The 12,685-nt window shown below is 28.3% G+C and overlaps 3 protein-coding genes across 3 annotated transcripts; all 3 read right to left on the reverse strand.

Moving 5' to 3' along the window:
- Window positions 1–229: 229 nt before the first annotated feature.
- Window positions 230–1,471, reverse strand: LOC124929939 (F-box/kelch-repeat protein At3g06240-like). The gene has a single exon (XM_047470318.1). The coding sequence runs from the start codon at window positions 1,469–1,471 to the stop codon at window positions 230–232; it is 1,242 nt and encodes a 413-aa protein (XP_047326274.1).
- A 1,803-nt stretch (window positions 1,472–3,274) lies between these two features.
- Window positions 3,275–4,636, reverse strand: LOC124931443 (60S ribosomal protein L31-like). Its single transcript, XM_047471908.1, has 2 exons — window positions 4,478–4,636; window positions 3,275–3,735 (listed from the first exon to the last, which is right to left on the reverse strand). The coding sequence occupies exons 1-2, from the start codon at window positions 4,561–4,563 to the stop codon at window positions 3,453–3,455; spliced, it is 369 nt and encodes a 122-aa protein (XP_047327864.1). The 5' UTR covers window positions 4,564–4,636; the 3' UTR covers window positions 3,275–3,452.
- A 1,995-nt stretch (window positions 4,637–6,631) lies between these two features.
- LOC124931887 lies at window positions 6,632–7,540 on the reverse strand. The gene is made up of 2 exons (XM_047472465.1): window positions 7,117–7,540; window positions 6,632–6,998 (listed from the first exon to the last, which is right to left on the reverse strand). The coding sequence occupies exons 1-2, from the start codon at window positions 7,448–7,450 to the stop codon at window positions 6,757–6,759; spliced, it is 576 nt and encodes a 191-aa protein (XP_047328421.1). The 5' UTR covers window positions 7,451–7,540; the 3' UTR covers window positions 6,632–6,756.
- Between the last annotated feature and the right edge of the window lie 5,145 nt (window positions 7,541–12,685).

Raw genomic sequence — 12,685 nt, forward strand, 5'->3', positions numbered from 1 at the left:
TGCATGCACTGTAATGTCGACAACTTTTATACAGAAAGAAATGGCAGTACTTAAACTAATCATAACACAAAAAGTAACTTATAACTTTAATATATAAATCTAGGATTCTTTAGACAGGAGAATGTACCAAAAACATATTTCTTTACATTCCCCGATCCTGATTTAATGATTTATAATACTAAATAGCTCTAAAATTTTAGTTTCAATCTAAATATACATATTCAGATAATCATTTTAAAGAAAGTAAAGTCTCCACATTATACGGTATAATAGTTGAATTACCATAAGCAACGAGTGACAAACTCAAATCAGTCCTCTCCATTGTATCGAGGTTGAAAGACAGTGTGTGCTTGTGTGCTAGAATCAACAACTCGTCCTGTTCATCTTTGTTTTTCCAAAAGGCTAATGGCGTACCATAAACACTATTCTTATAATAACCAGAAAAATCAAAAGGACCAAGAGTTTTCTTTGTCCAAGAATGTTGTACCCCATATTCAGTCATCACCCATAAATCATCATAGTAACTATCTATCCAAATATCCATTTCAATATTCGATTCCATGAAGGCAAGATTCCCATGAAAGGTTAACAATGTGATATTGCATATGTTATCAGATGATGGGAACTCAAAATGACCAAACGTTTCTAATCTTGCATCAAATGTGACAATCATAGTTTCACTAGTATCATCATAATCATCATAATCAGTTATTTGAAAGTGTAAAACTTCATTCAATAACAAACCATGTTCAGAATTTACTATTCCAAACATGATTCTAGTTACTCTCCAACTATTTAGAGTAGAATCATATATAATGATCTTGTACCAGTGGTCACCAGAAATTAGGCCAAAGACTTTGTATTGTTGTTTCATGGTGGATTCGAACCAAACACCCATAATACGATTCATATAAAAATCAGGATGAGAGAGTAACACTTGAGATTCTCTGGTGGCTGGGTTGTACATAATGATATGCTTTGCACATAGAAAACATACCATCCCATCAAAAGGACAAACCATTCTGTAATACAAATCTGATGGTGTTGGGCAGGAGCAGGATGGAAACAATAATGATGATAACATGGCCATAATATCTTCTTCTTTGACCACTTTTGCTACTAATTTGGTGGTTGTTCTCTCCAAGGTAAAAAAGGTCAATGTGATGCTCACCCGCCTAGGCCTAGCATCAAACGTACGAGTTCTACTTTGAAAGGGAGGTCTAGATGGAATTGTTCGAAGGTAAACAAAGGACGCGGCGTTTTCATGTCTCATCTGCAAGGAACGGTTATAATGAAGAGAAATAAATTTAGGAGTTCTTAATAGAGAATTCCATTCTTTGCAGACGGGTCTGGACCGAAGAACATCTCTAACTGATAACCTCTTTAGAATATCCATTACCAACTCAATGGGAATCGAAAGAGTCTGGCTGCTCTTGATACTAGACAAAGAATGATCAGATGGTGCATCCATCTACATAATGCATGTGAAACAAAAACAGTCTAGTAAGGCGTTCTCAAAAATCCTAATGCCAATTTAAACAATAAGCACACAATAATATATTAACAAGTATCATCTCAAGAGTATTCGATAGAGTAAAACTAACCTTATAGGATATCGAAGGCGTCGGTGGTGGGTAAATGATGATCCATTACCCACCCACTCTTGTTGTTGACGGGAACTCGAACGAGTTTAGGAAGTTGATTGGGGAATTCAATTCCTTCTCTTCTCTTATTTTTCCAGTTGCATGAAGTCTATGGCTTGTTCGGGGTCAAATAAAAACCAATTAAAAAAGACTTTAAACAAACTTACCGACAGTAAATGATGACATAAAGTTAATTAAAGTAAATGTAAATGAAAAGTTGCAATATCAAGATAACTTTTCAAATTCTTGTTCTTGATATAAATGAATTTTATAACGTAAATGATAACTTTTCAAATTCTTGTTAAGATTATAATGTTATAAAGTAAATGAAAAGTGAGATAACTTTTCAAATTCTTGTTAAATTATTGATATAAATGAATGTTATAATGTAAATGAAAAGTTACTGTATGTCAAGGTAACTTTTCAAATTTTTGTTAAGTCATGATATATGTATATTATAACTATTTTTAAAATTGAATGATAAAATTTAGTTTGAATTTCTAGTATCCGAAAAATAGTTAATTTATAATATATATATATATATATATAATGATTAATTTTTAAAGTGTACGGGGATTTCAGAACGGTTGTTAATTTAGATAATTACGTGAAAGTAATTGGATACTCTGTGATATACACGAGTTATGAACTTACAACCTCACCATATAAGTTTAACATTTTAATCAATTAAGCTAATATCAATTTATATTTTAAAATTAACTTCTAAATTCATACATAAATCCATAAAAAAAAAATCAATAATTTTAAGTAGTGTAATGATTAAGTGTTCATTCTAAATAATAAAGATCGATTGTTCGAATCTCAACCAGTACAAATTTGTAATAATTATAAAGATGGATTAAGAAATATATTGGTTGACGGAAGTTAATTGATAAATGGGTGAGAATAATATTGTTGTTTGTCGGAAATAAGTTGATAAAGCTCGGTATAGTTAGTTAGTTAACATAGAATATGTTGACTAACGAAAATGAGTCGGTAAATGAGTGAAAATAAGATTGTTGGTTGACCGAAGTGAGTTGATTAAACTCGATAAAAAGAAATGATTGAATAATAAGGAAAATATGTTATTTGATTGACGAAAATGAATCACTAAGTAGGTGAAGATAAAAATTTTATTTTGTTTTTAACCGTACAACCGAACAAAACCTCGCTAGTTTTATCAAAAGTTATTTGAAATAAGGATATAACAACGTCTAGGGATCCATGTCTCTCTATTTGGTATTTTAGATATTTGAATAATCCTAATGTATTCCGTGTGTAATGCTCACTAATCACCCTTACTAACACCAATGATTGTTTTATAAAAAATTATATATATATATATAATAATATTATAAATAATAATAAAATTATCCAAAAATATGATAACAATACAAAGTAACATAAAATACAATTTATTAACATTAATTTAAATGTAATAATGTTCTAAAATAAAAACATAATTCAATATAATAACAAACTGAATAACAATTACTACCAATTTAATATATTAATATCCAAAATAATTTGAATGAAGATGAAAATTTTAACAAAGATTAACTTAATTCAGGCTAAATATTTTCAACCAAATTAGCATATATCTTGGTAATAGTAGTGAAATCAAATTCAAATCAGAAGAAAAACAAATAAGCATTTGATTATGATATCCAATAACATTTAGAAACCAACACAAAACCCTAAAATGAAAATGATGAGATCCGAGTAAAAACTCATAAAAAAAAAGGTTCCAATGATTTCATTTCATAAAACACAAGTTAATAAATAGTACTAACAAAACAAAGTTTGATTTCACTCTTCATCATCTTCAATAATCTTAGTCCCCAATCCCTTGATCCCTTCAGCTGGGAGCTCAGCAACAGTAACAAGTGAATATAGCTCTTCCTTTGCATCTTCTTCATCATTCCTCTTCCTTGCAATTCTAACCCTAATTCTTCTTGGAACACTCCTGATTCCTCTGCTCCAAATAACCTTATTCAACTTCACATCTACTCTAACATCAGTAGTTCCCATGGCCTTCTGTGCAAACTTCCTAATCTCCTTTATGGCTGTAGGAGCCTTCTTCTTGAAAGTGCTACAACAATAAAATGGGCACATTTAGATTATGTGTAGCTATTTTTATAAGAACAAAGTTCAAAAATGAGTGATCACAATATATCAAGATTAGGATTAACTAGCTGATTTCAAGAATGAACAATATAGAGGCAGAGCAGTGATAACAGATAAAGAATAAGTCTTTGTAATTGGAGTTCAACTAAAATGGCTTAGACTAAATGTAGGGTATTAGGGTTAACAGATAATACAGAACAAAGTTCTCATGTTAGATTCCAAGTAAGAAAGATCAAAGTGAAGTAGGGGACTATGATTGGGGATAGTGATATATTCCTCATTAGGGTTTAAAGATAATGCAAAACACATTATGTATAATCATATACATCTATAAAACATCATTTCATGTAATTGATTTGATTAGATATGAAAGGTATCAAATGAAAGTAAAAGATGGGACTTTCTTTCTCAATATCCTTAATCTTCATGATAAGAATCTAAAGACTATGTGCAAAGATAAACCAACCACAATTTCACAAATAAATCCTAACACATATCATATTAATGTCATGATTCAGAGCAAACAGTGAATGATCAGATCAGTCGTTATTTGACTCTACAATGTCGTATATTGATGCAAATTATAGGCGTTTAGTCAAATCCAAGTTGATCTTCTGCAATCTTATGAGATTTTTTTCAAGATACAAACTACAAAAAGACGACGAAGAAGAAAAAAACAAGCATGAATTGAAAGATGAAATATGTACCATCCATGAAGGCGTTTGTGAAGGTTGATGGTGTATTCTCTGGTAACCACCTCTTCCTTTCTTCCTTTGCTGCCTTTTTCCACCATTTTTTCGTCGCCGCCTCCTGAATTGCAAATTCTCTCTCTGTATTTTTTTTCTCCACGAAGACAGGTTACTTAAAAACCCTAATCTAACTTATGTATAAACCCTACAGAGATAATTGGGCCTCTTATGGGCTTTCTTGGTGAACTTTTATTTTATTTTACGAAAATAATATTAATAATTATTATATAAAAAAAAAACAATTTGGCTTGAAAAAGATAAATTATTTATATAAATAAATATATTTATTTATTTTCTCAATTATAACTAAAATAATAACAAGATTTTGCGCTTACAGATATATTTTGTAAAACCATTTTTTTGTTCTTAGTGGGACAAATGTTAAGAAATACAATATCTGAACCCTTAAAAAAAAGTTCTTATATTGAAATAAAAAATATAATAATAGTTCCAAATAACCTCACTCACAAATATATATTTTACAAAATTTTATAATCATTATATATATATATATATATTCTCTGGTTAGTTAACAATTATAAATGTTTTAAAATAAATTCAGAATCATGATCTATCAAATAATTTTGCATAACGGTGTTACAAAAAAATATTTATAACAATTGATGTCAAAAGTCGTATAATAATCAAAAATAAGATTCAAAGATAATATTTACGTTAAATAAAGTAAGAATTACACTATAATCCTATAGGAAATATAAAATATAATAAATTTTAATTATTAACTAATAAAATAAATTATATAAAGATTGTAACAAAATAAGTTTAATATATAAATTACTTTGTAATGTGTTGATATTTATTTACAGCATTTTTTTGTGACTTTAGATTTTATATATATTTAAAACGGAATTTTGCTGTGAAAGGTCGTTCGTATTTTAATTTCAATACTGATATCTTTTGTATTAGTCAAAATCCGATACAAACAGAAGGTTGGTTCGCAAATGACTCAAAAATATCCGTTTTAAAATTGTACATAGAATTAAATCCCGTTGAGTCTAAGAATTTAACTATAGACACAATTACTGAATTACTTACCTTCTCATAAACCACGACTATCGCTCATCGAATCCAACATTGGTTTGTATGTCCGACAATATAATCGCCTCAACATACTCACCGAAGCGAATAGGCATATCCGCCATGGAAGCTCGTCTTTGCTCTTACTTCTCTAACAACCGTCTATATTTGAGAGATTAAAATGTTTTTTATTTGCAAAATTTGTCTATGCATGTTAAGAATGAGTTTTCCTAACAAGCCTTGTTTGAAGAAACTTTGTACCATTTTTTAAATTACATTTATTCTACCTTTTATAATATTTTAAATATTAAATATAAATAATGAAGCCTAATAATCTATTTGAGGACGGCTATAATTTTGTTTTTTCCAATTGTAAATTCTACATTGATTCAATACTTGTTTTCTTCAATAATAATAGGAAGGACAAACAAAATTCGCCTGATTACAGATATTCAGAACCTTAATTTTATGTGAGAATAATTAATAAAATTATTAATATATACATCTCTATAAATGTATATATATAATTAAAATAAAATTAAAAATTATTATTACATCTAATTTAACATTCAAATACTATAGTTACAAATATATATATTTATATTTTACTTTGTGAGTGGCCAATTGTACTAAATTTTTATAAACACATTCAATTATGGTAGTTATATTTGACTATTTTTTTAAACTAGATACTTAGGAGTTAGTACAACTTAATTTAAAGACATTTTTAGTCATAATAGAACCCATAACTTCAGCTAAGACCTATAAGATTGTTTTTTTTTAAAGAGCTCATTTACGCTAATCATTCGGAGTACGATTAGTGATTTCGCTACTCTTTCGGAGTTCGACTATTCCATCGTGTCAAACAAACACACTAAACCAGCAAACACACTAAACCAGCAAACACACTAAACCAGCAAAACTTGCTGCCTCATAAGAAGTTAAATTGCCCTCAATAGCAACTTAAAAGTGTTCTAAACAATAATTAGACAATGAAGAAAGACTGAATACATGAAAAACTAACTTAATTTGAGTTTGTAAATGCCTGTTTTGATAATCAGTGAAAACCAAAACTAAATAACATAATAACTCTTCTGCTTTTGTATCAAAATAACATTAAAAAAGATGATAATATAGCAACAACAAAAGAGAAATTCAGGTCACAATACAAAAGAGAAGTTTCAAAAAAGAGAAAGCATTCAAATTCCAATTAACAAAGGATTTTTACCATCACGAAACATATGATATCTTTTGCAAAGACTCTCCAAAGTTCCAATTGAATGCTGCATCTTGTTTAGTTTGGTATCCATGAACATACCCTTATAATCATCTCCATATTTCTCTGTAAGTTTTCCAATATGAACCCTTTGCATAGTTGTCAATGGTTGTGCTGGAGCACCTTTTCCATCCCTTCTCTTCTTCCCAAGTGCTGTTTTCAAATCTTCATCATACAAACAAACAAACAAACAAACAAACAGAACCAGATTCATTCATCATTCAATGTTCTTATCTTATGATCCTAATTCAACATATATCAATCAAAATCAGAACTAACTTACCGTCTTCTTCTAGATCGCTGCCAGAATCAATTGTATCGAACTCTGAGATGGGTTCGTCGATTTCTTGAGGTATCTGAAGGGCATCGCTTTCGACAAGACGATCGGAGGATCGAGAACGAATGCTGAGTAAATTTGGATTTGATACTACGCCGAATGATTTGTAGTTTTGAAGTACACTGCCCTTGTCGTCCCACTTTATGTCATCTAATTTGACCATTGATCGGAGCTTTGGAGGAAGGCAGAAGGCTGGTTTGAATATGTTAGGGTTCTTCCTTGGTAGACCAACTTGAACCTTTGGCCTATGCCTCTTGTGATTGCGTCTTGATCCTCCCATCTCAAAAACTTCAAACTGTTTGCAGAAAATTCAGCAATTTGTGCAATCAAAGAAGAAAGGGTAGGAGGCAGGGCAAGGGCAGGGTGCTTCAAAACCCTAATCAACGAATGTATAAACCCTAGGGATATAATTGGGCCTCATGGGCTTTCTCGGTGGGCTTTTACGGAAATTATATTTTTCTCATTAGACTATTCTTATATAATATATATATATATATATATTATTTTATTTTAATTTTTAAAAATTACCACCAAACATTACTGTTGTTTAGGAAAAACTCTAATAAATTTAGATCACAATTTATAAGATAATTTGTATTATCATTGTTCAAATAATCTTTATGAGAGTTGATTGAAATAAAAAGTCACTATAATATAATACAAGATTCAAATAAATCATCTTTATACATTAGGTGAAGTAAAAAATACACTTTAATTTGACAACTTTGTGTTTCTTTTATAGTTAATATGATTTCTAATTAAACCTAAACTCTTGCATCTATGGTTAATTTTATTTTTGTAACAATGTTTTGATTATAGTGTCTCCCTATTAATTTCTTTTAATTTATTTTATTTTACTATTTATTACAAATCATGGTAAGACGTTAGGAGGATTTTTTTTTTTTTTTTTCAAACTTTAATATTTTGAATATTTAATCTATTGGCTAAGTATATATAAGTTGTTTTGAGACAATTGTCATGGACTAAAACTCGATCGCTTGAATTACTTCTCGACCTGTGCGGTATTAGGTTAGATTGTCTCAATACTAACTAGTCAATCTTTTAAAAAATGCAAGGAACACTTAAAGAGAGTGAGAGCTTGGAGAATAATATTGTATTAAATATTGCTTAGTATTTGGTTTATGATTAAGACTTGTTTATATATAAGTGGAGAGATCTTTTTAGATCCTTCTTATCTTAGGGTTTTTCAGTGGCTTTTATTGTCTACCTAGAATTGGAAACTCTTAGAGAATTCTAAAGAGTTCTGTCAACTACTTAGCTTTTAGGAACTCTCTTAGGGTGTGTTTGATAACCCTGGAATTGGCATTGGAATTGGAGGGTCCAATTCCAATTCTTATGTTTGTTAGACACTTTAATATTAAGAATTGGAATTGGAATTAGAATTCCAATGGAATTCAATATAGTGCAATTTGATAGTTCTCAATTCCTATCTTTTTAGGTCGGAATTGTAATTTCAAATTAACACGTTTTTCATATTTTTGACATGTTTAACACGTTTTTCACACATTAAACACGTTTTACACGTTTTTAACACGTTTTTTTACACGTTTAATATATTTTCATATTTTGGCACGTTTAACACGTTTTTGGCACGTTTATCACGTTTTTGGCACGTTTAACACGTTTTGACACATTTAACACGTTTTTCACGTCATTGACACGTTTAACACGTTTTTGACACATTTAACATGATTTTCACGTTTTTAACACGTTTAACACGTTTTTGGCACGTTTAACACGTTTTTGTCACGTTTAACACGTTTTGACACATTTAACACGTTTTTCACGTCCTTGACATGTTTAACACGTTTTTGACACATTTAACATGTTTTCACGTCTTTGACACGTTTAACATGTTTTTGACACGTTTAACATGATTTTGACACGTTTAACATGATTTTCACGTTTTTAACATGTTTAACACGTTTTTGACACGTTTAATATGTTTTTTTTATAATTTGGCACATTTTGCACGTTTTGTCATGTTTAACAAGTTTTTCACATATTTAACACGTTTTTGACGCGTTTAACACGTTTTCACGTTTTTGACACATTTAACACGTTTTTTTTTACGTTTTTGACATGTTTAACGCGTTTTTACATTTTTGACACATTTAACACGTTTTTTTTTTACGTTTTTGACACGTTTACCACATTATGACATGTTTTACACGTTTTTCACGTTTTAGCACGTTTAACAAGTTTTTCACATATTTAACACGTTTTTGACACGTTTAACACGTTTTCACGTTTTTGATACATTTAACACATTTTTTTACGTTTTTGACACGTTTACCACATTTTTGACATGTTTAACACGTTTTGGCACGTTTAACAAGTTTTTCACATATTTAATACGTTTTTGACACGTTTAATATGTTTTCACGTTTTTGACACATTTAACACAATTTTTTTACGTTTTTGACACGTTTAACATGTTTTTCACGTTTTTAACAAATCTAACACTTTTTTTACGTTTTTGACACGTTTACCACATTTTTGACACGTTTAACACGTTTTTCACGTTTGACATGTTTAACATGTTTTTCACGTTTTTGACACGTTTGACACATTTTTAACACATTTAACACGTTTAACACGTTTAACACGTTTAACACGTTTTAACATGTTTAACACGTTTTGGCATGTTTAACAAAATTTTCACTTATTTGACACATTTAACACATTTTTGATACATTTAACAAGTTTTTACGTTTTTGATAGGTTTAACACGTTTTAAACATATCAAAACGTGTGAAAACATGTTAAACATATTAAAAATGTCAAAAACATGTTAAATGTGCCAAAAATGTGAAAAACGTGTGAAAAAACGTGAAAACGTGTGAAAACGTGAAAAATGTGTTAAAACGTGTAAAAAACATGTTAAATGTGTGAAAAACGTATTAAAACGTGTAAAAACGTGAAAAACGTATTAAAACATGTGAAAAACGTGTAAAAAAACATGAAAGATGTGTGAAAAACGTGAAAAATGTGTTAAAACGAGTAAAAAACGTGAAGAAGTTTGAAAACGTGAAAACGTGTGAAAAACGTGAAAAACGTGAAAACATGAAAAACGTGTGAAAAACGTGAAAAATGTGTGAAAAACGTGTGAAAAACGTAAAAAACGTGTTAAAATGTGTGAAAATGTGTAAACGTGTTAAAACGTGTAAAAAACGTGAAAACGTGTTAAAACGTATGAAAAACGTGAAAATGTGAAAAACGTGTGAAAACGTGAAAACATGTGAAAAACGTGTGAAAAACATGTGAAAAATGTGTGAAAAACGTGAAAAACGTGTGAAAATGTGAAAAAGGTGTTAAAACGTGTGGAAAACGTGAAAAACGTGTGAAAATGTGAAAAAATGTCAAAAACGTATTAAACGTGCCAAAACGTGAAAACATATTTTAAAAGTTAACATTTTGAACCGATATTTTATTTTACAAACATTGGAAATAGAATTGAATTACAATTCTATCATTTTTTCAAACATAGGAATTGGAATTAAATTACAATTCTATCATTTTTCCAAACATAGGAATTGAATTGTAATTTAATGCTAATTCTCATGGAATTGGAATTATAATTCCAATGCCAATTCCAATTCCAATTCCAATTCCAATTCCAATTCCAATTCCAATTCCAATTCCAATCCTAGAGAATTTTAGAGAATTTTATGAAAAAAATCCTAACAAATCTAAAATCTGTTAGTGTAGGTACATTGTGAGTTTGACATCTTCATTCAACTTGAATGGACCGTAACACAATACTTAGTTATATATATATATATATATATTTTTCAATTTCTGTTTGATTTTTCACATTTCATGAATCATTATGAAGGTTCTCTAATGGTACATTGTCACCACATAATTTATAATGAGGTTCATTCTCAACTCTTTGTAACATTATTGATAATAATTTCGATTATAGTATAATAATAATTATATTTATGTAATTATTATGTTGAAAGTTAGTCTTCAAATAATATATTAATATCATGTTTCTAAAAAGTTAATTTTATTCTAATGGATTAATTAAACAAAGTTTCTAAGTTAACTAAAAATAGTTGGAAATATGTTTGACCAAAATATTTTGTAAATTAATTTATAAATATTTATTTTTCAAATAAATCGTTTAAAAATTAATTTAAATTATATAATAATTTGAAATATAACTTAAGTATATATATTAATAACATTTTTTTAGTTGAACAAGAAAATGAATGTATTAAAATTTGCTTAAAAGAAATAAAATGATGCATGAGACAGTACATTTGGGTTTCTCAATTAATGACCAAGCCCCGAGGACCAAGGACATAACCGTTGGCCCAGATAATAAGACGAGACATTTTTTAAGGTACATAATTTCCTCTGTCTATAATCTACATTCCTTATTATAAACAAAGTACATCTTCTTTAAAAAGGTATTGTTTAAAGAACCATTTCTTGTCCTACCCACCTTTCAAACAAATTTTCCCAAACTACCCACCTTTTCATTCACATTCCCAAACTACCCACATTTCTCTCTCTAAATCATTAATCAACCCATTAATTAACTCATTCTCTATCTTAACCCACTAATTAACTCCATCTCTCTCTAAACCATTAATTAACTCCTCTATCTCTTTCAACTATTAATTAATATCCTCACTTTTAAACTATTAATTAATTCAATTAAAATATATTATATAAATATTAAAATAAAATAACACATATGTTTTATTTTTATTTAAATCTATAAATATAATATATATAGTTCAAATTAAATACACTAAATTAAATAATTTAAATAGCTATTATAAATTAAAATAAAATAGAATACATTACATAAACGGGAGTTTGAAATATAATATATTACATAAAAATTAAAATAAAATACATTACATCACAATAAAATACATAACATAAATATTACAATAAAATAAAATACATAATAAATATTAATCACGTTCAATATACAATGAAATGCATATTTTATTTTTATAATTCAATTTTATGATATCTACTCCATTTTCCACAAGAGCAAAAACCTCTATATAAATCCACATTATGTTTGTTACCACCCTTCCAATATCCATTTATGGTTCTGTATTGTGCAGTAACGATTTCGAAGACTCCTTTTTGTTCATTGTATGGAATAATCTTGTGTGATGATGTTTTTTTCTCAACAGTTTCAAATAATTCTCTTGACCTTTGACAATAAGTTTGACCATTTTGAAGGTCATTAAACGTCGCAGTTTCAAATATAAAAAAATTTGAATTATAAAGATAAAATATGCATTTTATTGTATATTGAAAGTGATTAATATTTATTATGTATTTTATTTTATTGTAGTGTTTATGTTATGTATTTTATTGTGATGTAATGTATTTTATTTTAATGTTTATGTAATATATTTTATTTCAAGTTTCCGTATATGTAATGTATTTTATTTTAATTTATAATAGCTATTTAAATTATTTAATTTAGTGTATTTAATTTGAACTATATATTATA

Source organism: Impatiens glandulifera, chromosome 3 (genome assembly GCF_907164915.1).
Source record: "Impatiens glandulifera chromosome 3, dImpGla2.1, whole genome shotgun sequence".
NCBI classification, from domain to species: Eukaryota; Viridiplantae; Streptophyta; class Magnoliopsida; order Ericales; family Balsaminaceae; genus Impatiens; species Impatiens glandulifera.

Coding starts and splice junctions, on each gene's coding strand:
- LOC124931887 (XM_047472465.1), bottom strand. CDS start 7,450: ATGGGAGGATCAAGACGCAATCACAAGAGGCATAGGCCAAAGGTTCAA. Junction 6,999..7,116: donor CAGCGATCTAGAAGAAGACG/GTAAGTTAGTTC, acceptor TGTATGATGAAG/ATTTGAAAACAGCACTTGGG.
- LOC124931443 (XM_047471908.1), bottom strand. CDS start 4,563: ATGGTGGAAAAAGGCAGCAAAGGAAGAAAGGAAGAGGTGGTTACCAGA. Junction 3,736..4,477: donor CACAAACGCCTTCATGGATG/GTACATATTTCA, acceptor TTATTGTTGTAG/CACTTTCAAGAAGAAGGCTC.
- LOC124929939 (XM_047470318.1), bottom strand. CDS start 1,471: ATGGATGCACCATCTGATCATTCTTTGTCTAGTATCAAGAGCAGCCAG.